Source organism: Phyllobates terribilis, unplaced genomic scaffold, assembly GCF_046119375.1.
Source record: "Phyllobates terribilis strain yellow unplaced genomic scaffold, ASM4611937v1 Scaffold_5__5_contigs__length_657084704, whole genome shotgun sequence".
In the NCBI taxonomy this organism is placed as follows: Eukaryota; Metazoa; Chordata; class Amphibia; order Anura; family Dendrobatidae; genus Phyllobates; species Phyllobates terribilis.
This window is the reverse complement of record NW_027362765.1, coordinates 42183106-42210458: the sequence shown is the minus strand read 5'-3', so window position 1 is coordinate 42210458 and position 27353 is coordinate 42183106. Positions and strand designations below refer to the sequence as shown.

Here is a 27353-nt window from a genome sequence, read left to right as displayed (position 1 = left end):
TTGCTGGAAGCAAAGGATAATTATTTCCTTTGCTTGGTAGTACTACAGGCCAGTTGGCTGGTGCCAATGGTGTTGCTGTTACATGTGATTCCCACTTACTTATTGTCAGATGGCGTGGTGTTTCATTTTTTTTTTACATTACACTTTCATCAACATCGACACGTTTTCTTTTTTTACCAAACCGTTTTTACTACATCAGACTTAACTTTTATGTTTTGAAACACAAAAAGGAGCAAGCTAGAAATGATAGGTCATGGCAAAAAAAAGAACACCAGCAATAGCGTATAGTATAGCTGTGGGGTGTACCTCATAAAATTAGACTAATACAGTTATATGAAAAAGTTTGGGCACCCCTATTAATCTTAAGCTTAATGTTTTATAAAAATTGGTGTTTTTGCAACAGCTATTTCAGTTTGATATATGTAATAACTGTTGGACACAGTAATGTTTCTGCTTTGAAATGAGGTTTATTGTACTAACAGAAAATGTGCAATCTGCATTCAAACAAAATTTGACAGGTGCATAAGTATGGGCACCCTTATCATTTTCTTGTTTTAAATACTCCTACCTACTTTTTACTTACTTACTAAAGCCCTTTTTTTGGTTTTGTAGCCTCATTGAGCTTTGAAGTTCATAGCCAGGTGTATGCAATCATGAGAAAAGCTACTTAAAGTGGCCACTTGCAAGTTGTTCTCCTGTTTGAATCTCCTCTGAAGAGTGGCATTATGGGCTCCTCAAAACAATTGTCAAATGTTCTGAAAACAAAGATTATTCAACATAGTTGTTCAGGGGAAGGATACAAAAAGCTGTCTCAGAGATTTAACCTGTCAGTTTCCACTGTGAGGAACATAGTAAGGAAATGGAAGAACACAGGGACAGTTCTTGTTAAGGCCAGAAGTGGCAGGCCAAGAAAAACATCAGAAAGGCAGAGAAGAAGAATGGTGAGATCAGTCAAGGACAATCCTCATGCCACCTCCAGAGAGCTGCAGCATCAACTTGCTGCAGATGGTGTCACTGTGCATCGGTCAACTATACAACGCACTTTGCACAAGGAGAAGCTGTATGGGAGAGTGATGCGAAAGAAGTAGTTTCTGCAAGCACGCCACAAACAGAGTCGGCTGAGGTATGCAAAAGCACATTTGGAGAAGCCAATTTCGTTTTGGAAGAAGGTCCTGTGGACTGATGAAACCAAGATTGAGTTGTTTGGTCATACAAAAAGGCGTTATGCATGGCGGCAAAAAAACACAGCATTCCAAGAAAAACACTTGCTACCCACAGTAAAATTTGGTGCAGGTTCCATCATGCTTTGGTGCTGTGTGGCCAATGCCGGCACCGGAAATCTTGTTAAAGTTGAGGGACGCATGGATTCCACTCAGTATCAGCAGATTCTTGACAATAATGTTCAAGAATCAGTGACAAAGTTGAAGTTATACAGGGAATGGATCTTTCAGCAAGACAATGATCCAAAACACCGCTCCAAATCTACTCAGGCATTTATGCAGAGGAACAATTACAATATTCTGGAATGGCCATCCCAGTCCCCAGACCTGAATATCATTGAACATCTGTGGGATCATTTGAAGAAGGCTGTCCATGCTCGGCGACCATCAAACTTAACTGAACTGGAATTGTTTTGTAAAGAGGAATGGTCAAAAATACCTTCATCCAGGATCCAGGAAATCATTAAAAGCTACAGGAAGCGACTAGAGGCTGTTATTTTTGCAAAAGGAGGATCTACTAAATATTAATGTCACTTTTCTGGTGAGGTGCCCATACTTATGCACCTGTCAAATTTTGTTTGAATGCAGATTGCACATTTTCTGTTAGTACAATAAACCTCATTTCAAGGCAGAAACATTACTGTGTCCAACAGTTATTACATATATCAAACTGAAATAGCTGTTGCAAAAACACCAATTTTTATAAAACATTAAGCTTAAGATTAATAGGGGTGCCCAAACTTTTTCAGATAACTGTAAATCTGTTGAAAAAGTCAGTAGCATTGTTTATAACACTTTTAGAAGTAGTCAGAGTTAATAGTTTTGCTTTCTTTATGCAATACTAACAAAATACCCCCAGCTTTGCTCAAGGAAAATTATATAAAAGTAAATTTGAAACAATGTTGGGTCTTCATTTGCTACAGGAAGCATGGAACCTATTTTGCGATATATTTGGCCCTGGACTTTAAAAGTTGGCTTAAATCCTGCCTCGAGTCCAGCTGTCGTACCAAAGGATGTCATCTGGAAAGATGAATTGTTTCCTAATACTTTGCAGAGAATGCTTGGACTCAGGAGTTGTTCCTGACTTGTATGAATGAAGTGGTTCAGGAGATAGACTTAGAGATGGCAGATTGACTTTGCCATGTGAGCAGCACATACCAGGCGATTCCAAGTTAAACTTTTTTCCTTGACAATGTTCCTATATTATGTCCATTTTACCTATTATGACTATCAGATGTGACTGTTATGAGATGTGTGGTGGAATCACTGTTCAATGGACCGAGGAGAGCCCAGAGGGGCGTAACTAGAAACCTAACCAAGTCTGACCTCGGATGTACGATGGCTTAATGACTCAGTGTTCTGAGGAGAGATGAGGGAGGCGGACCAGGTGCTTCTCTGGGACTGACCTCGGGTGGATGGCTGCTGACCCCCAAAAGGACAGGAGGCGGGCATGGCTGATGGACCGACAGGCGGGCACGGTATGGCTGATAGACAGGCCGGTAAATGGAGATACATGTGCTGGGACCTGAGAACTAACAAGCATGTTTGGAAACATACTTACACGTTGCACTGGCACCTCCATGTTGGAGGAGCTGCCTTAAATAGTCAGTGTCCTTAGGACACATTAGGATGACGCGCGCATGACCCCTTTAAGAGGCAGGGAGCGCTCCCACGCTCTAAGCACAGTGTCTGGGGATCTGCGCGCCATGCGCGTACCCTGTGCAGTCTCATACAGAGGGAAGGAAGGAGCGGGACTCTCCAGTTGGGGGCCACGGCGATAAGTGTATTGGTGCCTCCCCCTGGGGAAAGAGGCAGAAGGCAGAGATTCCTGCGTTACAGTAACCCCCTTTATGCCCCCTCTTTTTCAAGCCTGCAAGAAATTTCTCCAGGAGGAGAGGGGCATGAATGTTCTCCCTAGGCTCCCTGGACCTCTCCTCAGTACCAAACCCTTTCCAATCCACAAGAAAAAAATCTTTCCTCTTACCCTCTTGGTGGCCAGACTGTTCTCTACCTCAAAAACATCTTCAGTGCGGACCGGAGCGGGGGTGGTACCAGGGTCTTTGAAGAAAAGTCTGAGAAGAGGGTCGGACTGGGCTGGCGAGATACCAGGGATTTCCTCGGTGGGTCCCGCCCCCTGCTGCAGAGAAGAGGGGGAAGAAGAGAAGGGGGAAAAAAAACTGCGGTTTTAAAGGGCACGGGCCCTTTAAGAGTGCAGGCAGAGTGTATGCAGGGACTTGCGCACGCGGCATTCATTACCTGAACCGCTGCGGCGCACGTCCTTGTGAAGCAGCTGAAGTTGTGCGTCTCCCTTCGCCGGCCAGCGTATGATGTCATTGTCATGCGCCTGCTGCGAAGGAAGCACGCAACTCAGCTGCTGGCCTCAGCGCACGGGAGTGCAGGAAGGTAAGAGGAATCTTTTTTTTTTTTTTTTTTTCTGTATGAATGCACAATGGGATGGGGGCCTGGCTGGATACACAAGTGGGGGCCTGGTTGGACACATGGGAGGGGAGACCTGGCTGGACACATGGGAGGGGAGACCTGGTTGGACACATGGGAGGGGAGACCTGGCTGGACACACAAGGGGGGGGCAGGATGGGTATATGGGCGGCAGGCTGGACACATGGGGGTCTGGATCTGGATGGATAAATGGGGAGGCAGGCCAGACACATGGGACCAGTAAGGAAATATGGGGGGTAGGCTTGACACATGGGGGCCTGGATGGATATATGGGGGGGGCAGGTTGGACACATGGGGGCTAGGATGGATATATGGGGGGGACAGGCTGGATACATGGGGGGGCAGGCTGGTCACATGGGGGCCAGGATGGATATATGAAGGGGGGTGGGCCGGACACATGGAGGCCAGGATGGATATATGGGGGGGCAGGCTGGACACATGGAGGCCAGGATGGATATATGGGGCAAGCTGGACACATGGAGGCCAGAATGGATATATGTGGGGGGGGGCAGGATGGACACATGGAGGCCAGGATAGATATATGTGGGGGCGGGCAGGCTCGATACACGTGGGCCAGGATAAAGATATGGAGGGGCCACGCTCGACATATGGGGGCCAAAAGGGATATATGGGGGGGTGTCAGGAAGGATATGCAGGGGGGGTAGCATGGATATATAGGGGGACCAGGCTGGACAAGGGACTTAATTACTGTTTGGGGGCCAGATTGAGGAACATACTTTATTAGTTTATGGTGGCGAGCAGGGAACATTATTACTTCTGTAATATAATTTACTTTTTAGGAAACTGTTTTCCATGGGAGGGGAGAAAAGCGGGGTCCTGTTACTGTGCAGGGCGGTACTATGTCGCTTTTTTTCTTCAACTGGTGTGTAGAAGTCGAGGGGGGGAAAGTGGGAATGTGCTCTAGAAGAGATCAGTTAATGATAACTGTGTGTTATTTTCTGCAGAGATGAGTCCAGGCTGGAAGAAGTGATGGTGGTCTGTGCCAGATGAAGAAAAGCGACGTCTCACCTAGAGACGTCACTGGTGAGTCAGTGTATTACATGTACACTTACACAGGAGCTCTATATATACTATATAGTGTATGTCACTGGTGACCACTGTATTACCTATATACTATATACAAAGCTCCTGTGTATAATGTCATTGGTGATCACTGAATTACCTGTACACTATATACAGAGCTCCTGTTTATAATGTCACTGGTGATCACTATATTACCTTTACACTTACACTATATACAGAGCTCCTGTGTATAATTTCACTGTGTTACCTGTACACTGACACTATATACAGAGCTCTTGTGTATAATGTCGCTGGTGGTGATAACAGTGTTGTTAGTATTGTGGTTTGTATTCATGATCAGTATTGTAGTATTTGGTCACTTTGTGGTGGTAATATGTGGTCTCGTCATGGTGTGGCAGTATTTGTTCCTTGTATGTAGTATTATTCGGTCACTTTGTGGTGGTAATATGTGGTTTGGTCATTGTGTGGCGGTATTAGTCCCTTTTTGTATGCGGTATTATTGGCGTTGGTATAGTAGATTATGTTGTGTATGGCGGTCATCTGTTCTCGCTGATATTAACTAAGAAAATATTTTTTTCCGTTAGGACACAACCCCACTATCAGTATTTGGTCAGTATTTTTTTCTCAGGAGTGGCAGCCAAAACCAGGAGTGAGTGATAAATGCAGAATTGGTGACTTGTTTCTATTATACCTTTTCTCTGATTGTTCCTCACCTGGTTTTGGCTCCCACTCCTGAGAAAAAATACTGACCTAATACTGCCCAAATACTGATAGTGGGGCTGTGGCCTTAGAGATTAAATACTTGGACCAGAGTGTCAGAGATGCACTTACAAGGGTTCTCCTGTGAAAACAAGTAATCATCTCTCCACAGGATAAGTGATAAGTTATTTATTAGTGGGGGTCTGACTGCTGGCACACAATCATAAGAATGTGGAGCTTTTCTCACCATTAGACTGGAGCAGCGACTCGACCACTAATCCATTCATTTCTTTAGTGGCTGCAAGCGCTGCTCTTTTTTGGAAGCCCCCAAGAGAATGAATGGAGCCCCGGTCAGATGTCTCACCTGTCGCTGCATTTTAAAATAGGGATGTGTCCTGTCAGGGATAAAACTTCCCCATTCTTCCAATCAGTGAGGTTTCCAATGTTCGGACCCAAACGATCACCAAGTGATCACCTATCCTGTGGAGCCCATGGATCGGTAATAACTTGTTTTAACCAAAGAACCCTTTAATGCAAACTACCGTAATTGTACATCCCAGTTATACTATGTGCACGGTTGATGTGCAGGAACCGCCTGTCAATGCTCCACTATAACAGGGATAGCGTATAAGAGATATTTGCATATTGCTGTAGGTGGGCCCCTAAAGTCAATTTCCCCTGTGGGCCCCAGGTACCCCAGTCCGACCCAGACTGAGAATGACAGGTTTGGGAAGAGACACATGGAAGGAATTGGGGATACGTAAGGAGGCTGGGAGTTTGAGCTTGTAGGCTACCAGACTAATTTGTTTCAACACCTTGAAGGGACCGATAAAGTGAGGACCCAGTTTATAAGATGGTACCTTGAGACGGACATACTTGGATGACAGCTAGACGCTATCCCCAGGATGGAACAAAGGCGAATCCATGCGTCTCATGTCTGCGTGTCTTTTCATCCTCTCGTAGGCCTTTAATAAGGAAGACTTGGTGTCCCTCCAGACTTCAGAAAATTCTTTAACAAGGGAATCAGCCGCAGCAATATTGGAGGTGGTCGACACAGGGAACGGGACACGAGGGTGCTGGCCATAGACCACAACGAATGGAGATTTGGCTTAAGATTTGCTCACATGGTTATTATAAGACAATTCGGCCCAAGGCTGGAGTTTGACCCAGTCGCTGTGGTGAGTATTGACGAAATACTGAAGGAAATTTGTCAGGATCTTATTGATCCGCTCCACTTGGCCATTGGACCGAGGATGGTAAGCCGATGAGATATCCAAGGACACATTCAGTAGCTTAAAGGTGGCCCTCCAGATCCGCAAATCAAACTGGACTCCTCTATCAGAGACAATGTGGAGTGGTAGACCATGGAGGAGAAAGATATCTGGATAAACTTCTCTGCAAGCGCTGGCGCAGATGGAAGACCGGGGTGGGATGAAGTGAGCCTCTCAGGTGACCATACACCCTGCCGACACAGGCATGATAAAATCCATAGCAATATGCTGCCAAGGAGCTGATGGCATGGGCAAGGGAAGTAACTGACCAGCTGGAAGCTTTTTGGTCACATGAAAGGACAGGCAGAAACGAATTCCATTACGTCTTGGTGCAGGGTCGGCCACAATAGTGTCGGGAAATGAGGAGCAACATCTTCTGTCCAGCATGACCTGCCAGTTTAGACGAATGACCCCAGAGAAGAACCCACTTCCTGTCCGACTCTGCCACATATGTCTTACTGGATGGAAGAATCAACATATCCGTAATCATTTTGGAAGGCTCAATAATATGTTGAGGCTCCTCCTCCTGATCGGAAGACAGGAAGGATCTGGAGAGTGCGTCTGCCTTGACATTCCCTGTCGGCCGGAAATTGAGAGCAAAGTTGAAGCGTGCAAAGAACAACAACCACTGAGCCTGTCGAGGGTTAAGTCGTGACTTAAACTGTAAATAGATCAGATTCTTGTGATCCGTGTAGATAACCACCGGATGTATAGCCCCATTTAACAAGAACCGCTACTCCTCCAGTGCCATTTTTATAGCAATCAGTTCCTGATCGCCAATAGAGTGATTGCGTTCTGGGGCAGAAAAGATTTTAGAAAAGAAAACGCAGGTCACCATGCAACCAGATGAGGACTTCTGAGTACGACCGGCTCCGACCCCTGATGAAGAAGCATCCCCCTCCAGAAATAACTGCTTATTATTGTTTGGGCGATGCAGCACAGGAGCAGAGGAGGAGGCTTTCTTTAAAGATATGAAAGTGCATTCAGCTTCAGGCATCCATATCTTGGGGTTGACCCCTTTGCGGGTTAGGGCAGCATTAAGGACGGTACAAGAAGAGAAGTGGATGGCTTTGAGACCATCAGGACGGGGCCACTTCAGGATAGTGGATACTTTCAGGATCCATTTTCAGACCGGTCTCGAAAATTATGTATCCAAGAAGCGAAAGCGATATCTGCTCAAAAGCGCACTTTTTAAATTTGGCTTACAGCCGATTGTTCCTAAGCCTCTGCAGTATCTGACGAACATCTCTACGTTGTGACGGCAAGATATCGCCCAAATACACTACGACACGTGTCATGTGTAGAGGAGATCCCGGAAGATGTCATTCACCAGTTCTTGAAAGACTGCCGGTGCATTACAGAGTAGAAAGGCCATAACTTGATACTCGAACTGGCCATCATGGGTATTAAAAGCAGTTTTCTATTCATCTCCCTGACGAATACGGATCAGATTGTACGCCCACTGAAGGCAGAGTTTCGTGAAGACCGTGGAATCCTCGACGCAATTGAACAGCTCGGAGATGAGAGGCAGAGAGTATTTATTTTTTATCATTATCTGATTTAGTCCTCTATAGTAGATACAGCATCAAAGCGAACCGCCCTTCCGCTCCAGCCGGGGAGAAGGATTTCAGGATAAATCACCGAGCCAGATTCTCCTTGATGTACTCGGACATGGCTCAGGTCTTGGCCTGCAACAGGGGGTAGATTCGGCCTCGTAGAGGTGATGCGCCTGGAAGGAGATCAATAGAACAGTCATACGGCTGATGAGGTGGTAGGGTCTCAGCCTCCTTCTTGATGAAGACTTTGGTGTACACCCAATATGGTACTGGCAAGCCAGGAAGGTTTGATGGAGAAGCTGGAGGATGAAGTGGACGAATGGGGACCAAACCGTTTTCGTGGCATTCCTGACCCCCAACGAAGTACTTCTCCAGATCTCCAGTCCAAGACAGGCTCGTGTCGCCGCAGCCAATGCAAACCCAGTAGCAGAGGGTGAGACAGGCCAGGCAGCACGTGGAGAGGAATCTTCTCGGAGTGTAGCATCCCTACCCGAAGTTCCACGGGCTTGGTAATGAACTGGATTGGTCCCAGATAGGGGCTTTCCATCCACCGATGAAACCACCAATGGATGCTGCAGATGTTGGATCGGGATCTTATACTGCTCGACAACGGTCTGCTGGATAAAATTCCCCACGGAACCGGAGTTCAGGTAGGCTGACTTGACAAAACGACAGTTGCCACAGGAAACCGATACCGTCAGAGTCAGCGATGGAGAGGAGTGTTTCTTGCCCAAGGTAGTCTCTCCAACAGACTCTAGGCACTTGAGTTTCCTGTTCCATCGGGGCAGGATCGAATCAGGTGTTTGGGACTCCCACAATAGAAACATGTTCCCTTTGCGCGATGAGCCTCCGCGCGATGTTTAGCCACTTCCACCTAGTCAATTTGCATACACTCAGGAAGAAGAACCGCAGCAGGGGCTTTCTGGATGATCGGCCTCTGGAAGAAAGTGGCTAGGCGCACAGATCTTCTCTAGCGGGTCACCTCCTTGGATCTCACCTGGAACCTGATGTCTATCCGAGTGGCCAGAGACACCCAGGTCATCCAGTGAAGTGGGTAAGTCACGACTGGCCAGCTTACCTTTGATTCGCCAAGCAAGGCCTTCTCAAAAGGTAGCCACCAGAGCCTCTTTATTCCAGGCGAGTTCAGATGAGAGAGTGCGGAAATGTACAGTGTACTGGCCCACTGTTAGGCTCCGCTGACGCAGTCGGAGGTGAGAAGAGGAAGCATGGCCGGGCTCATCGAAGACCCTCCAGAAAGACTGAAGGCTTGACACCCTAGGATCTCCTCTCTCCAATAGGGGATTGAGCCACACCAGAGCTTCACCAGTGAGATGTGACATGATGAAGGCTACTTTGGCCCGAACTGAAGCAAACTGATAGGCCAAGAGCTTGGAAGTGTAGCATGCACAGATTTATGAACCCCCAACATAGAGCAGAATCTCCACCATAGCGTGGAAGGGCAGTCAGGATGCGAAGCCTTGTACAGCACTGACAGATGGTTGAGATACCACAGAAGTTGTTGCTGCTTGGGTAGAGGCTGGGAACCAGCAGATTCCATGGCCTGTGCAAACTGTTATGAGCCGTGTGGTGGAGCCACTGTTCCGTGGACTGAGGAGAGCCCAGAGGGGCATAATTAGGAGCCTGACCAAGTCTGACCTCGGCTTTACAGGGGCTTGACTACTCCGTGTTCCAAGGAGAGATGAGGAAGACTGACCAGGTGCTATTCCAGGACTGACCTTGGGTGGATGGCAACTGACCCCCAAAGGGACAGGAGGCAGACACAGACTAGTATGACTGATGGACATGGCTGATAGGCTGGCACGGCTGATAGGCAGGCGGACATGGCTGATGGACAGGCAAGTGGGAACGGCTGATAAACAGGCAGGTAAATGGAGATACATGCACAGGGATCTAAGAACTACAAGAGTGTTAGGAAACATACTTACACGTTGCACAGGCTCCTCCATGGTGGAGGAGGTACCTTAAGTAATCAGTGTCCTCTGGCCATTGGTCAGGGACACTTTAAAATGACGCGCACGGCCCCTTTAAGAGTCAGGGAGCGCGTGCGCTCCCTAAGCACAGTGCCCAGGGATCTGCACACCATGCACATACCCCGGACAGTCTCAAAGGGAAGGAAGGAAGAGCAGGACACTCAGGCCGAGGCTGCGGCGGTAAGCATATCAGTGCCTCTACCTGGGGAGAGAGGCAGAAGGCAGAGGCGCCAGCGTTACAGTGACTTATAGTTCTGAATTGTGTTGTATAGAAACGCTTACAAACTCAAGTCAGCCTGCCTACATCTTTGTATAAGTTGCACATGTCATATGTAGTCATCTTGATGACGTTCATCCTTTTGTTCAGATGTTTACACATCCCTTGATTTAGCCTGTCTCATCTCAAACTCCTGAAGACGACGTTCAGGTCTTCAGATGTTTCAGCTTCCCTTGATTCAGCCTGTCTCATCTGTTCTCCTAAAGATGATGTTCCCGTTGTTCAGATGGCTCAGCTGCCTTTGATTCAGCCAGTCTCATCCATTTCTTTTGAATCCGTTTTTTCATTCAACACACAGACAGACACCCATTTTCTCCTTTATTTCTATAGAGCCTAAATTCGAAGGGGCAAATCTTGTGAAGGAGGGGAGATTTTGAGTGTCAATATTTTTAGTCTGGTGTTAAAGACTGATCATCTAAAATTTCACTCAAATCGGGTGAAAAATGTGGTTTTGTATTCAACGGGCTACCACACACAGATTTTCTGCATAAATATATATATGTACTATGACCACTGTGATCAATTGCTACCAGCTCTCCTAGTTCTCTATGTTTTTATCAATTAAATGTCATGCTTTCTTATACAATATACACTAATCTTCAGTGTTGTGCTGTGACGCACATTATGTGTAGAGTTTCTTCAGCGCTTGATGGCTTTCTCATCTTATCTGAATGTTTAAAGAGGTTGTCCGAACTTTCTGTATAATTGATGTGTGTACCTAGGCTGCATGCAGAATGTTGACAGTTTGTAATGTGCTCCATGTCAGTGTAAGGTGCCTCAGCGAGGTAGTCGTGGGCGAGCTATAGCCCCTGCTTGCTCTGGCACCCTACAGACAATACGTGTCCTCCCTCTGATTTGTGGCTGTGTATGTGATGCTCTCCACTTACTTCAGACCATCCGATCACAGCTGTCTCCAGGCATTTCTCTTCTGGGACTAGGGCAGCAATAAATTCAGAGGACACAAGGTTCTTAACCATAACTGGGACTTTACTTGGGGAAGAGGAATATATACAGTATTTACAAGCAGATATAATGGATGAGGCCCGACAGGTTATTATCTCTCTCACAGGCGCTGGCAACATCTTCAGCCCTGGTTCCCTCTTTAAGTGAAGCATCTCTGTGACTCTAATCTCTAGCCCAAGAAAATCTTCCTCTGCTCTGACAGTATATCCGGATCCCTTATCTCCCCCACGTCTTAGCCTGGAGACCTATCTTCCTCTGCTGCCTGCAGACTGAAAGTGCCCCGGGTCCTCAATACCTCCGTTGAGTTTCTCTGGCCGGCTAACAGGACTCTTATGTAGGGAGATCTTCATACTGGTGATCCTACTGTCTGGGGTACGGAGCTCCCGTCTACCCTAGCAGCCACCATATAATTAGGCTGCCTGTACAAAACTCTCACCGACTTGTTCGGGAAACTCACCACAGGTTTCCTAGAGTGCCCACCCTCTATGGGCTGTCCTTTTACTCAATTAACTCCTCACTATCACCCTGCTAGCAGACTCTTACCAACAGCTGTACCCGATAGTGGCATCTTGTGGCTGGTTCCAAGTACTGCAGCCCACAAGGAATTATGTTAAACTAAGCTCCAGACATACTCAATGTCTGATCATTGCACTAAGTTCCCCCCTACTCTACTGACTGGACCACTGCAGTTCAGAGAGGTCTAACTCCAGGAACATTCTCTTTTAACTACATCAGTGCCAAAGGAAGGCATTCTGCATGGTGTCCAAGATCACGCACCTAGTCATGTGAAGAGCTCTCTCCTGATTCTGAAGGAACTGCTCACTCCCTGACTAGAGTTTTCATGTCTGGCAGTGGCAGAGACTAAGTCCAAAAAAAAATTTTTTGCAACTTTTTTCAATTTTACCCCCGTGGGATATATATTCTACCCACACACATTTGGAACTCTCCTGGGGTACCCTCACACATATTATTCCCTCATTTAGTGGATATTTTCACAAAAAAGTGAAATTTTCAAAAATCCAGAAAATTGGCTGAAAACGACTAAATATCAAGGACTCATTGGGCGAATCGCTCTGGAACTGAAATCGGAATGCTCACAGACATTTCCCCTATCTGAAAGTCTGGGAGTGATCTGATGGTGAACCAGTACTAGGGGAGGTGGAGGAACCCATGCAGTTAGGTGGTGCCTCTGCATTGTACATATCCTCAGAGAGTCGCAAAAAAAGGCATGTTTTTTTTTGTGATTAAAAAGGGACATTTTATTGGGGCCTGTCCTTTGATGCTTAAGCAAAAGGAAACTCAGTTAACCCTTGGTAGTCTGGAGTTGGATAAGCAAGGAGTGCATTTATCGTCACCCTGCAGTTCCCGTTTTGTCCTGACAGCAGAGGTGGTGTTAGAGACCAAAACCGAGAAAATTTCTGTTTGTTGACAGTGAAGCTAAAGTTAGCATGGTTGATGCTGAGTTTGTGAGAACTCATGGTCTTGCTTGCTGTACTACTTTAGCTAAGCCCATTCTCATCTTCCTTATCGCCTCAGCACCACTTGGACAGAAAACTCTAACTCAGATTGTACATAATGTAAGACTGAGGGTGGGGTCGGTTCATTGTGAGATAATCTCTTGCTATGTCCTGGACGATCTTCCCATCCCAATTGTTTTGGGTCTCCCCTGGTTGCTGAAACATAATCCGTTGGTGGATTGCAAGCCAGGGAGATCATTGAGTGGGGAGATTATTGCCATGAGAACTGTTTAGATATTTCCCTTTCTACAGTCTCTACGGAAATCTTACCTGCATTTGTCTGGTTTTGAGGACGTTTTTTCTGAGAGGGTGTCAGGATTTGCCTCCTCATCGTGCATATGATTGTCCAATTAACCTGACTCCCAACTACCAAAGTCCAGACTGTATCATTTTTTTGGCCCTGAGAGACGAGCTATGAAGGATTTCATTGCAGAAAGTCTGGAGAAGGGACATATCAGACCCTCATCTTCGCCCGTGGTGGCAGGGTTCTTCTTTGTGAAGAAAAAAGATGCTAGTCTTGTCCCTCTTTAGATTTCTGGGGATTAAATCAAATTACCTTCCGATCCATACCCTCTTCCTCGGATTCCAGATTTTTTCAGCCAGGTTGTGGGAGCTAAGGTATTCTCCAAGTTGGATTTAAGGAGAGTCTATAATCTGGTTAGGATCAGAAAAGGGGATGAATGGAAAACAGCGTTCAGTACCTCTGAAGGGCATTTCGAAAGTCTGGTTATGCCTTTCAGTCTGACCAGTACACCTGCGGTGTTCCAGCATTTCATTAATGATATTTTCCATCATTTGGTGGGCAGGTTTGTGGTGGTCCATCTAGATGATATTATGGTTTATTCACCTGATTTTGAGACACATCGGGGGCATGTTAAACAGGTGCTTCAGATATTAAGAGAAAACAAACTATATGCCAAACTAGAAAAATGTGTTTTCGCCGTCCAGGAGGTACAGGTTTTGGGGTACCTGTTGTCATCTTCGGGTTTTCGGATGGATCCAAAGAAGATCCATGCTGTCCTTGATTGGCACCGTCCCAAGAATCTGAAGGCTTTACAACGTTTTCTGGGCTTTACAAATTTCTACCGGAAATTCATCCAAAATTATTCAGTAATTGTGAAACCTCTAACTGACGTCACAAGGAATGGGTCTGATTTCTCCAAATGGTCAGATGCTGCTCTGCATGCTTTTTCCTCCCTAAAGAACTGTTTTGCCACAGCACCTATACTCAGTCAACCTGATGTTTCCCAACCCTTTATTGTGGAAGTTGATGTGTCGGAGGTGGGGGTTGGGGCTGTGTTGTCTCAGGGTTCGTCCCAACCTAAATGGCGTCCATGCGCTTTATTTTCTAAGAAATTATCTTCGGCTGAGAGAAATTATGATGTGGGTAATAGAGAGCTTTAGGCGATTAAATTGGAGTTTGAAGAATGGTGACATAGGATGGACAGCCTCCTCCAACCAATTACTATTATCATGGACCATAAGAACCTGTCATATCTTCAATCAGCTAAATGTCTCAACCCTAGGCAAGCTAGGTGGTCCCTGTTTTTTACTAAGTTCAATTTTGTTGTCACTTTTCGTCCAGGGGTCAAAAATGTCAAGGCTGATGCTTAGTCCCTGTGCTTCCCTGGTGTGGTGACCATGAGAACCCTGCCCCAATATTACAGAAGGGTGTAGTTATTTTGGCATTGTACCCTGAACTGGAAGGTGAGGTTTTGGAGGCCCAGGGGAATGCCCCTGCCCCCTCCCTTAAGGAAGGTTATTTGTACCATCTAATCTGTGCCTCAATGTAATTAAGGAACATCACAACTCTGTGTTTGCTGGTCATCCAGGTGGTAAGGCAACTGCGGACCTTCTTTCTCGTCGTTTTTGGTGGCCGAGGTTGCATCGGGATGTGGTTGAACACGTATCTGCTAGTATTTGCGTTCATTCTAAAGTATCGCATACCCGTCCATCTGGTACTCTTCTTCTGCTACCTATTCCTAGCAGACCATGGACACACTTGTCCATAGATTTTGTTACTGACCTACCAGTATCTGCAGGCAAAACTGTGGTTTTGGTGGTTGTAGATAGGTTCAATAAAATGGTTCACTTCGTCGCATTACCGACACTTCCAAATACCCAGACTCTTGCTCAGATGTTTATAAAATGAGGTCTTGAAGCTTCATGGGGTTCCCTCCAATGTGGTGTCAGATCGGGGGACCCAGTTTGTTTCCAGGTTCTGGAAAGCATTCCGTTCTCGACTGGGGGTGCAGCTGTTCTTTTCCTTTGCCTTCCATCCTCAGTTGAATGGACAGACAGAGTGCGTTAATCAGAATTTGGAGACTTACCTCAGGTGTTTTGTCTCAGAAAATCAGGAGGGATCAGGATTGGGTATCCTACTTACCGCTGGCAGAATTTGCTATTAATAATCATCGTCAAGAATCTACTGGCGGGTCACCGTTCTTTGGTGCATATGGTTACCAACCACAGTTTGGTACTTTCAGTGGGGGAGGGGCTTTGGGAGTTCCTGATGAGGAACTTTTGGCTTTGTCGCTCTCCTCTGTGTGACGGGGGATTCTGAGTAATTTGAAGATCATGGGAGACAGGTACAAACGTATGGCTGACAGGAAACGCTTGCCAGGGCCAGACCAGAGTATGACTGACTTTGTGTTATGATCTGCTACAGAGACTAAGGAAAGGCAGGAGATCTGTCCCTACAATAGAACTAAACTAGATCCCTACGATGTAACGGGGAACCTGATCCTGCGATCAGACCCGCTAAAGTCCTCGGCTAGTCTGAACGCAGACCTATAGATGTGGGGGAGGGATCCCTACAAGATCTAGGGACTGGAATTAGTTGGACACCTCCTAGCAGAAATAGTAGCAGTCAAAGACAAACACACAACAAAAAGCAAAGGGGTCAGAAGACCTAGCAAAACTAACAGAGAACGGCAACAGAGCAACAAGCTAGCTCAACAGTAGTAAATACAAATGAAGTCCAGCAAAGCCAGGAGGGCGGAGCCGGATTAAATAGGCAAAATGGTCATGTGACCAGCAAACTAAAAAAAAAAACTAACAGGAGAGTTGTAACACTTTGTGGGGCTATCTACCAGGAATATCAAGTTAAAGGTTCCTTCCTGGAAGCTAGGACCTAGATTTATTGGTCCCTATAAAATAACCACCATCAGTAACCCAGCAGCGTTTCGTCTTGAGCTACCTCAGACTCTTAAGATCCTCAATGTCTTTCACAGGTCTCTGCTCAAGAAATATGTACCACCACCCTCAATAAATGGTTGATGGTAATCTGAAGTTTCAGATTTAGAGGATTGTTGATTCCTGTCTACTACATCGTTCTCTACAGAACTTGGTGCACTAGAAGGATTATGGTCCAGAGGAGAGTATGTGGGTTTCAGCATCAGAAGTGAATGCTCCCAAGCTGGTTCGTTCATTCCACAATTCTTATCCTGAAAAACCTGGTCCTGAGTGCCAGAAGGCCACTCGTAGAAGGGGGAGAACTGTCACGGATGTGTCTGATGAGACAGACAGTTGCTCTGCAGCTGGCTGCAGAAGGTCACTGTGTTTGGCATTGCAGATGCCTTCTTACATTTTTTTTTACTTTAGGACCCAGCGGCTACCTCCCTCCTGCTCTGATTGACACTCTGGTATGGGTGTTTAAATACTTTGCTGCAGGGAGGCGCCGGTGATATTCACATATTCCCTTGTTAAGGCTTGGAGCTATAGCAGCCAGCTTACTTCCTCTCTGGTGCTTTTGAGGACTTTTGGTGTAATCTTTCTGGAGTCTGCTCAAGTCAAGTTTCTCCCCCTGTGTTTATTTCCCTTGTTGTCTTTAGTTTATAGTGGGGACTGACCAGTGCTCACTCCCCCTTCATTATCCAGGGCATAGCAGCTAGGGATTTACAGGGCTTAGGTTTCCTGTTTGGCGATTGGTGTTGAACCAATATATGAACGTTAGAGGAGGCAGGGTGATATTAGATAAGCCTAGGGGTCGCCACTCCTTCTTTCCCTAGTGTCTGGGCTTCCTCCACCTCATCCCTTCGTGTTGCACTTAGTCTTTCCTACACAGTGCGTGACAGCTCGGCTCCGTACACATTATAGACAAACACTCTCTGTTCCGTACACATTGTACACACACGGCTCTGCTCTGGACATGTCATACACACATGGCTTTGCTCCAGACCCGTCGTATAAACACAGCTCCGCTCCGTACACCCTTACACACGCGGCTCTGCTCCATACACCTTGTACACACACGGCTCCACTTCATACACCTCGTACACACGCGGCTCCACTCCGTACACCTCGTACACACGCGGCTCCGCTCCGTACACCTCGTACACACGCGGCTCCGCTCCGTACACCTCATACACACGCGGCTCCGCTCCGTACACCTCGTACACACGCGGCTCTGCTCCAGACACCTCGTACACACGTGGCTCTGCTACATCCACACTGTAAACCCCTCCTGACCCCACACATAACCTTCCCCTCATCCAGCACCATGACAACCAGCACAGCAGAGTCCTGCATCCACTGAGGCCCCTGATCATGTGACCCCTGACTCCTCCCCTCCTGTGACTTCATCACAGGTCCTGTGCGCACAGAGCAGCCATATATGTGGTGGCGGCTCTGCAGGTGGAGGTATGTGGAGATCCCCCATTACTGGGCGCAGGCGACATTAACCCCTCCATTCCCGGAGATAGTGTCCCCCTTCCCCCAGTTCTGCCATGTGTATATGTACAGTAATATAACGCTGGATGTGCTCATGTATACAGGGGACATTAACCCCTCCATTCCCGGAGATAGTGCCCCCTTCCCCCAGTTCTGCCATGTGTATATGTACAGTAATATAACGCTGGATGTGCTCATGTATACAAGGGGAATTAACCCCTCCATTCCCAGAGATAGTGCCCCCTCCCCCAGTTCTGCCATGTGTATATGTACAGTAATATAACGCTGGATGTGCTCATGTATACAGGGGACATTAACCCCTCCATTCCCGGAGATAGTGCCCCCTTCCCCTTGTTCTGCCATGTGTATATGTACAGTAATATAACGCTGGATGTGCTCATGTATGCAGGGGACATTAACCCCTCCATTCCCAGAGATAGTGCCCCCTTCCCCCAGTTCTGCCATGTGTATATGTACAGTAATATAACGCTGTATGTGCTCATGTATACAGGAGACATTAACCCCTCTATTCCTGGAGATATGGCATAACTGGGGCGAGGGGGCACTATGTGTACAGTAATATAACACTGTATGTGCTCATGTATACAGTTGACATTAACCCCTCCATTCCCAGAGATAGTGCCCCCTGCCCACAGTTCTACCATGTGTATATGTACAGTAATATAACGCTGGATGTGCTCATGTATACAGGGGGCATTAACCCCTCCATTCCCGGAGATAGTGCCCCCTCCCCCCAGTTCTGCCATGTGTATATGTACAGTAATATAATGCTGGATGTGCTCATGTATACAGGGGACATTAACCCCTCCATTCCCGGAGATAGTGCTCCCTCCCCCCAGTCCTGCCATGTGTATATGTACAGTAATATAATGCTGGATGTGCTCATGTATACAGGGGGCATTAACCCCTGTATTCCCGGAGATAGTGGCCCCTTCCCTCAGTTCTGCCATGTGTATATGTACAGTAATATAATGCTGGATGTGCTCATGTATACAGGGGGCATTAACCCCTGTATTCCCGGAGATAGTGGCCCCTTCCCTCAGTTCTGCCATGTGTATATGTACAGTAATATAACGCTGGATGTGCTCATGTATACAGGGGACATTAACCCCTCCATTCCCGGAGATAGTGGCCGCTTCCCCCAGTTCTGCCATGTGTATATGTACAGTAATATAACCCTGGATGTGCTCATGTATACAGGGGACATTAACCCCTTCATTCTCAGAGATAGTGCCCCCTTGCCCCAGTTCTGCCATGTGTATATGTACAGTAATATAACGCTGGATGTGCTCATGTATACAGGGGGCATTATCCCCTCCATTCCCGGAGATAATAGCTCTTTCCACCAGTTCTGCCATGTGTATAGTAATATAACACTGTATGTGCTCATGTATACAGTTGACATTAACCCTCCATTCCCGGAGATAGTGCCCCCTCCCCCAGTTCTGCCATGTGTATATGTACAGTAATATAACGCTGGATATGCTCATGTATACAGGGGGCATTAACCCTTCCATTCCCGGAGATAGTGGCCCCTTCCAACAGTTCTGCCATGTGTATATGTACAGTAATATAACGCTGGATGTGCTCATGTATACAGGGGCCATTAACCCCTCCATTCCCGGAGATAGGCTCCCTTCCCCCAGTTCTGCCATGTGTACATGTACAGTAATATAACGCTGGATGTGCTCATGTATACAGGGGACATTAACCCCTCCATTCCCGAAGATAGTGCCCCCCTTCCCCCAGTTCTGCCATGTGTATATGTACAGTAATATAACGCTGGATGTGCTCATGTATACAGAGGGCATTAACCCCTCCATTCCCGGAGATAGGCTCCCTTCCCCCACTTCTGCCATGTGTATATGTACAGTAATATAACGATGGATTTGCTCATGTATACAGGGGGCATTAACCCCTCCATTCCCGGAGATAGTGGCCCCTTCCCCCAGTTCTGCCATGTGTACATGTACAGTAATATAGAGCTGGATGTGCTCATGTATACAGGGGGCATTAACCCCTCCATTCCCGGAGATAGTGGCCCCTTCCCCCACTTCTGCCATGTGTATATGTACAGTAATATAACGCTGGATGTGCTCATGTATACAGGGGACATTAACCCCTTCATTCTCAGAGATAGTGCGCCCCTTCCCCCACTTCTGCCATGTGTATATGTACAGTAATATAACGCTGTATGTGCTCATGTATACAGTTGACATTAACCCCTCTATTCCTGGAGATAGTGGACCCCTCGCCCCAGTTGTGCCATGTGTATGTGTACAGTAATATAACACTATGTGCTCATGTATACCGTTGACATTAACCCCTCCATTCCCAGAGATCTTGCCCCCTTCCCCCAGTTCTGCCATGTGTATATGTACAGTAATATAGCGCTGGATGTGCTCATGTATACAGGGGGCATTAACCCCTCCATTCCCGGAGATAGTGCGCCCCTTCCCCCAGTTCTGCCATGTGTATATGTACAGTAATATAAGGCTGGATGTGCTCATGTATACAGGGGGCATTAACCCCTCCATTCCCAGAGATAATGGCCCCTTCCCCCAGTTCTGCCATGTGTATATGTACAGTAATATAACGCTTGATGTGCTCATGTATGCTGGGGACATTAACCCCTCCATTCACGTAGATAGTGCCCCCTCGCCCCAGTTCTGCCATGTGTATATGTACAGTAATATAACACTGTATGTGCTCATGTATACAGGGGGCATTAACCCCTCCATTCCCAGAGATAGTGGCCCTTTCCCCCAGTTCTGCCATGTGTATATGTACAGTAATATAACGCTGGATGTGCTCATGTATACAGGGGACATTAACCCCTTCATTCTCAGAGATAGTGCCCCCTTCCCCCAGTTCTGCCATGTGTATATGTACAATAATATAACCCTGCATGTGCTCATGTATACAGGGGACATTAACCCCTTCATTCTCAGAGATAGTGCGCCCCTTCCCCCAGTTCTGCCATGTGTATATGTACAGTAATATAACGCTAAATGTGCTCATGTATACAGGGGGCATTAACCCCTCCATTCCCGGAGATAGTGGCCCCTTCCCCCAGTTCTGCCATGTGTATATGTACAGTAATATAGCGCTGGATGTGCTCATGTATACAGGGGACATTAACCCCTCCATTCCCAGAGATAGTGCCCCACTTCACCCAGTTCTGCCATGTGTATATGTACAGTAATATAACACTGGATGTGCTCATGTATTCAGGGGGCATTATCCCCTCCATTCCCAGAGATAGTGGCCCTTTCCCCCAGTTCTGCCATGTGTATGTGTACAGTAATATAACACTGTATGTGCTCATGTATACAGTTGACATTAACCCCTCCATTCCCGGAGATAGTGGCCGCTTCCCCCTGTTCTGCCATGTGTATATGGCAGAACTGTCCTACAAATTGCACATTCAAGCTCTTGCCGCCTCCTGCTCCCTCCAACTCAAAAATATTTCCAGAATCCGTCCTTTCCTCAACCATTATCCTCATCATTTCCTGCCTCGACTACTGCAATATTCTCCCTGCTCACACTCTCGCACCACTCCAGTCAGTTCTTAACACTGCTGCCAAAGCTGCCGCACTAATCCACCTCTCTCCAAGCTATTCCTCTCAGTCTTCCATCTGCAAATCCCTTCATTGGCTACCAATTCCCCAACATATCCAGTTCAACTGCTAACACTGACCAACAAAGCAGTCCATAATCTGTCTCCTCCGTATATCTCCAAACTAATCTTCTGTTAACTTCCAAAGCGTAATCTCTGGTCCTCGCAAGACCTTCCTCTCTCCTCCCCACTTATACGTTCCTTACCCAATCGCCTCCAAGACTTCTCCAGAGCAACCCCCATACTCTGGAATTTTGTGCCCCAACACGTCTGATTATCTGCCAATTTCGGAACTTTTGAACGGAACTTGAAAACACATTTCTTTCAGCAAGCTTATAGCCTGCAATGACACCGCTGCCTCCTCACCACAGCTTGCTATAATACTCTGCCACCTCACCACCAGAGCTGCTGCAAACCCCCCAACCTACTATATCCTTCCCCATTATCCAGTAGACTGTAAGTCCGCAAGTTCTGCACCCTTTCCCCTCTGTACCATTCTGTTATTGTTAGTTTGTTCACTGTAATTTACACTTGTATTTTGTATGTAACCCCTTCTCATGAACAGAACCATGGAATCACTGGTGCTCTAAAAATAAATAATAAGAATACTAGCCAATGAAAACAGCCATTCATTAGATGCTACCGTGTGCAGGCCCCAAATTTAGATAGATACTGAAATAACATAAGTGCATGCTCGGTAATTGTAATGGACTGGGTGTTGGATCCACTGTGCTTTGATCCGAGGAGAGCATAGAGGGGTGTAACTAGGTGCCTCACCAAGTCCGACCTCGGATATATGGCGACTGACGATACCGTGATCCAAAGAGAAATGAGGGAGGTAGGACCAGTTACTACACCAGGACTGACCTTGGGAGAATGGCAACTGACCCCCCCAAGGGACAGGAGGCAAAAACGGCCAGGAATGGTAGAAACGGCCAGGAATGGTAGACTTGGCTAGTACTGGCTGGCACGGCTGGTATGGTGACTGACACACAGGAAGGCAGGTACTGACTGGCACGGCTGAAGTACAGACAGCCATGTACGGTGGAATTATAGGCGGGCAGGTACAGGAGAGCATGGCTCATATACAGGCAGGCGGGCATGGCTGATACACAGATAGGCAGGTGCTGACGGGCACAGCAGAAGTACAGGCAGTGGAATACCTGAGAATACCTGAGAACTAACAAGCTTGTTAGAAACAGACTTGCCACGTTGCTCTGGCACCTCCCATCAAGTGTAGGTGCCTTAAACAATAAGTGTCTCCCAGCCTTTGGCTAGGGACAGTTTAGGACAGCGTGCATTATTCCTTTAAGAAGGCGAGATCACCCGCACCCTAAGCACAGTGCCTGGGGATCTGCGAGCTGTGCACAGACCCTGTGGCAGAAACTGAGGAGGAAGGAAGTGCGGGGCCGCAGCGGTGATTGAGTCAGAGTCTCTGCTGGTGGAGGGAGGCAGAAGGCAGAGATGCTGGCGCTACAGTGATCGCCATAACTTAAATGTACCATGTGCATGCAAATTGAACCGCAAATCACCGTCAAAGTTGTAAATGGGCGAAATGGCCTAAAAAAGGGATTTAACTGACTCTGAAAAGGCTTAAATTGTTACAAGTCTTAGAAAGGATGCAGCACTCCTGAAATTGCTCAGATATTGGAGCACGATCACAGAACTATCAAAGTTTTGTTGCAAATAATCAACCGGGTTGCAAAAAATGTTTTGAGAAAAAAAAACGAACATTAACTGCCAAAGATGTGAGAAGAATCAAACATGAAGCGACCAGGAAGCCATTATGCTCCAGTGCTGTCATATTCCAGAACTGCAACCTCCCTGGAGGCCCAGAAGTACAATGTGCTCAGAGACAAAGCCAAGGTGAGGAAGCTGAGCAACACAGAAATGAATACGTCAAGACTTCCAAGAAATGTCTAAAGAAACATTTTTCAAAGGTTTTATGGACTGATGAGATGTGAATGACTCTTGACTTGATGGATGGGTGTGTGGCTAGATCAGTAACAGGCACAGACCTCCACTTTGACTCGGATGACAGAAAGGTGGAGGTGTGGTACTCCTGGTATTATTAAAGATCAGTTGGTTGGACCTTTTGGGGTTGAAAATGGACTCAAAATCTATTATTTTTAATTCTAAAATCAATTGCTAAACCTACTGCCAGTTTTTAGAAAACACTTTCATCAAGCAGTGGTCAAACACAAAATCTGCGTCTTTCAAGAAACTATGATTGTTCTGCAGGACAAAGCTCCATCGCAGTATCGAAGTCTCCACTGCTCGACTGCTAGTAAAATCTTTAAGATGATAGAATAGTGTACATACCCGATCCTTTCCTCACCTGACCTAAATCCTGAGAATTTGTGGACCCTTCTTAAAAATTAGATCTATGGTGAAGGAAAACTGTCACCTCTCTGATCAGTGTCTGGGCTGTGGTTGGTGCTGCACAAAAAGTTGATCCTCATCAGATTAAGTAACTGACTGACTCTATGGATGATGTTTATGACTGTTATTGAAAAGAAGGGCGTCTATATTACTATACCGGTCACTGAAATTTTATTAAATGTATTTTTGTACATTTTGTGTTTGGTTACCACTCTCCCTATAACAAATGAAGATAAACCTTTTGAGATGGGAAAAATTACGTTTTTCATTTAGTTGCCCAATAATTCTGCATTCATATTCTCCTAAGAAAGACAAAACCTCACTTTTACTTTATTAAATATTAAGATTGATTAAACTTTTGGATTGATCTACAGCACTATATTCAATTTTTAATGTTCAATAATAAAATGAATTATCAAAAATACAAATTGCCTAATAATTGCATGCACAGTGTAGACATATTTGTGTGTGTATTATAAGTGCCTCACAGGAAATTTGCATCCCCGATTAACTTTCCTCTAGTACAATTATCATTTACTGATTTACTCTTACTCATTCTAGGTAAAGTGGCCCTGATGGTGGTTGTTGTCCTTTTATTCATTTCTCATACATGTACCTCTGTGGCCAGTGATTAGCTGCAGTGTTCATATGAGAGTGTGGTATGATCTATCCTTAACCTACTTACCCCCCCCTGGGCCATTTTCCGTTTTTGCGCTTTAATTTTTTGCTCCTCTTCTTCCCAGAGCCATAACTTTTTATTTTTCAGTCAACATGGCCATGTGAGGGCTTTTTTTTTGCAGGACGAGTTTTACTTTTGAACGACATCATTGATTTTACCACATAGTGTACTGGAAATCTGGAAAAATATTCCAAGTGCGGTGAAATTGCAAAAAAAATGCAATTCCACAATTTTATTTTGTTTTTGTTTTCTTACCATGTGCAGTAAATGCTAAAACTGACCTGCCATTATGATACTCCATGTCATTACGGGTTTGTAGATATCAAACATGTATAGATTCTTTTTTATTTAAGTAATGAAAAAAATTCCAAGTTAGTAAAAAAAAAAGCGCCATTTTCAGAGACCCCCTAGTGTCTCCTTTAAATGGGTGTCCGGGTGAGGTCTTATTTTTTGTGCCCTGAGCTGAAGTTTTTATTGATACTATTTTGGGGTAGATCCAATGTTTTGATCTCCCATGAATGCATTTTATTGCATTGTTACGGCGGCCAAAAAAACATAATTCTGGAGTTTTGAGGTTTTTCTCGTTATCCTGTTTACCAATCAGATTAATTCTTTTTATATTTTTATAGATCGGGCATTTCTGAATATGGCGATACCAAATATGTGTATTTTTTATTTTATTTTATTTTTGAATGGGGCGAAAGGGGGGTGATTTGAACTTTTATATATATATATTTTTTTTTTAAACATTTGTTTTACACTTTTTACCTGTTTCAATAGTCTCCATAGGAGACTTGAAGCTGCTATCTTCTGATCAAAGTCCTGCTATGTGCTGCAAAAATTCTCATCGATATTGCGACTTAAGGCCCGATAGGCAGGTCTCAAGAGGCGCTAACAGCGCGGCCATGTTATATTCCGCTGTCGGAGATTGACAGCGGCATTTAACATGTTTAGGGGCAGATAACAGCTGATCAGATCATCTGTCATGTGCCTGAAATGACGCAGGCTCATCACTGGAGCCCACATCAAAAGGAGGGAGGTGACATATGATGTATATATACATCATATGTCGTGAAAGGGTTAAATATGGAGAAGCTGCTTTATATCTCCTCAATGTTTCCCTTTATTATCTTAAGAAATATTTTTTTGTTTATGACTTAACCATTTCTCATCTTCCCATTCAGGTACCTACTATATTGGTTCTCTCTTTTGAGATCTTCTATATAAAGAGAATTTTCCTGATTGACCCATCAAGGATGAATAGTGACAGGGACAAGATTGCGGAGAGGATATTACACCTCACCCTAGAGATCCTCTTCCGTCTTACTGGAGAGGTGAGAGATTCTGATGACGTCACATTACATCATTCTTATCTATGGGAATAACAGATGGAGAGAACCAGAGAGGTGAGGGCTCTGGAAATGTCTGTAGTGAGATTTATTAATGTGTCTCTCCATAACCAGGATTACATATTGGTGAAGACCTCTGGTAAAAGCTGTCAGACCCCTGTGTCTGAGGGATGGGGAAGACCCCTGAGCTCAATCATGGGGCCTCCTCATCCCCTCGTACATGAGGACATCAATGACCAGAAGATCCTAGAACTCATCTACAAGATGATTGAGCTGCTGACTGGAGAGGTGACACTGCTGGGAATGCTGGGACATTATACAGTAATGCTATGATGGGATCAGGGGATGACGGTATCATTATATGTGTCAGGTTCCTATAAGGTGTCAGGACGTCACCGTCTATTTCTCCATGGAGGAGTGGGAGTATTTAGAAAGACATAAAGATCTGTACAAGGACTTCATGATGGCGGTTCCCCAACTCCCCAAATCAGCAGGTAATAGACAGGACTAAATACATACGGCCTATAATTATCAGAATGTAAAGAATGAATTCACTCCCTGTATTGGTTTCTTCCAGTTCTAACCAGTAAGAGGACAACACCAGAGAGATGTCCCCGTCCTCTTCTTCCACAGGACTGTAAACAAGAAGATCCCAATGTTCCTCAGGATCATCAGGTAGATGGAGAGAAGATGCCATGAGAGCTCTCCTATGATGTGTAGGCGGCTGTGAAGGTCTTGTGTTCAGTCTTGTTTTATCCACTAGTATTATATGTTTTATACTTGTGTAATGAGAACGGTGGAGATGGCAGGATTAGAGCTGATCATAGATGTGACTTCTCCATCTGTCTGTGACTTGTACAATATTTATTTCAGGGTGAAAATCTGACCCATATTAATACTATGGAGACATATGTGAGTGGTGACAAGCAATGTAAAGAGGAGATTCCTACATATGACTACCCAGGTGAGTAGTAACCACTAAATGCTGAGAATTCACAGATTCTTCTCAATCACTGGCTGGTAGCATTTTTGTATAATTTGTTGTGAGCTCTGTGGTCTTTTCTGTTTTTTTTTTAAAGGATGTGGAACTGGATAAGACAGGTACCAGACAAAGTAGGGATGACGGGTAATTTCAGAAACTTTGTAAAAGTCTTCTATATAGAAATCCAACAGCAAAAATTCCAACCCCTGGGCATCTATCATTAAGCTTCCCGCTCGAGAAAGCGGCATGCCAGGGATGTCGTTTGTCACCGTTCATATTTGATTCAGCACTAGAACGCTACTTGGAACAATATGAGGACACGATAGCAACATGGAAAGTAATAAGGAAAAGACTAAACTTATCTTAGAGAATTTCAAGGGACTTGCCCCTGTGGGAGAATTTAATGTTACGGCAATTAGGGGAGAACAAATTATTCCAGGAATGGAAGCTGAAGGGGATACACAAAACAGCTTATTTATTGCATGAGGAAGAGAATAGATGGTTGACTAGAGAAGAGGTTATGTCAAACTTTAAATTAAAGGGGACCTGTCATGCCACTTCTATAAGTTAAACTGTCCCCAGGTTTTTGTTAGTGATGCAATGTGCATCACTAACATGCTTTTTCTATGCAAACCACTGCTATAGTCACTTGCTA

At 45.7% G+C, this 27353-nt stretch overlaps 1 protein-coding gene across 1 annotated transcript in view; it reads left to right on the top strand.

Moving 5' to 3' along the window:
* LOC141270634 (uncharacterized) overlaps positions 1-27353 on the top strand; it is a 111987-nt gene that overhangs the window by 61359 nt on the left and 23275 nt on the right. Inside the window, exons 2-6 of the mRNA XM_073680711.1 lie at positions 25552-25701; positions 25831-26004; positions 26087-26210; positions 26294-26391; positions 26590-26680. Coding sequence (XP_073536812.1) covers positions 25624-25701; positions 25831-26004; positions 26087-26210; positions 26294-26391; positions 26590-26680 — 565 coding nt within the window. The 5' untranslated portion in view covers positions 25552-25623. The remainder of the gene's footprint in view (positions 1-25551; positions 25702-25830; positions 26005-26086; positions 26211-26293; positions 26392-26589; positions 26681-27353) is intronic.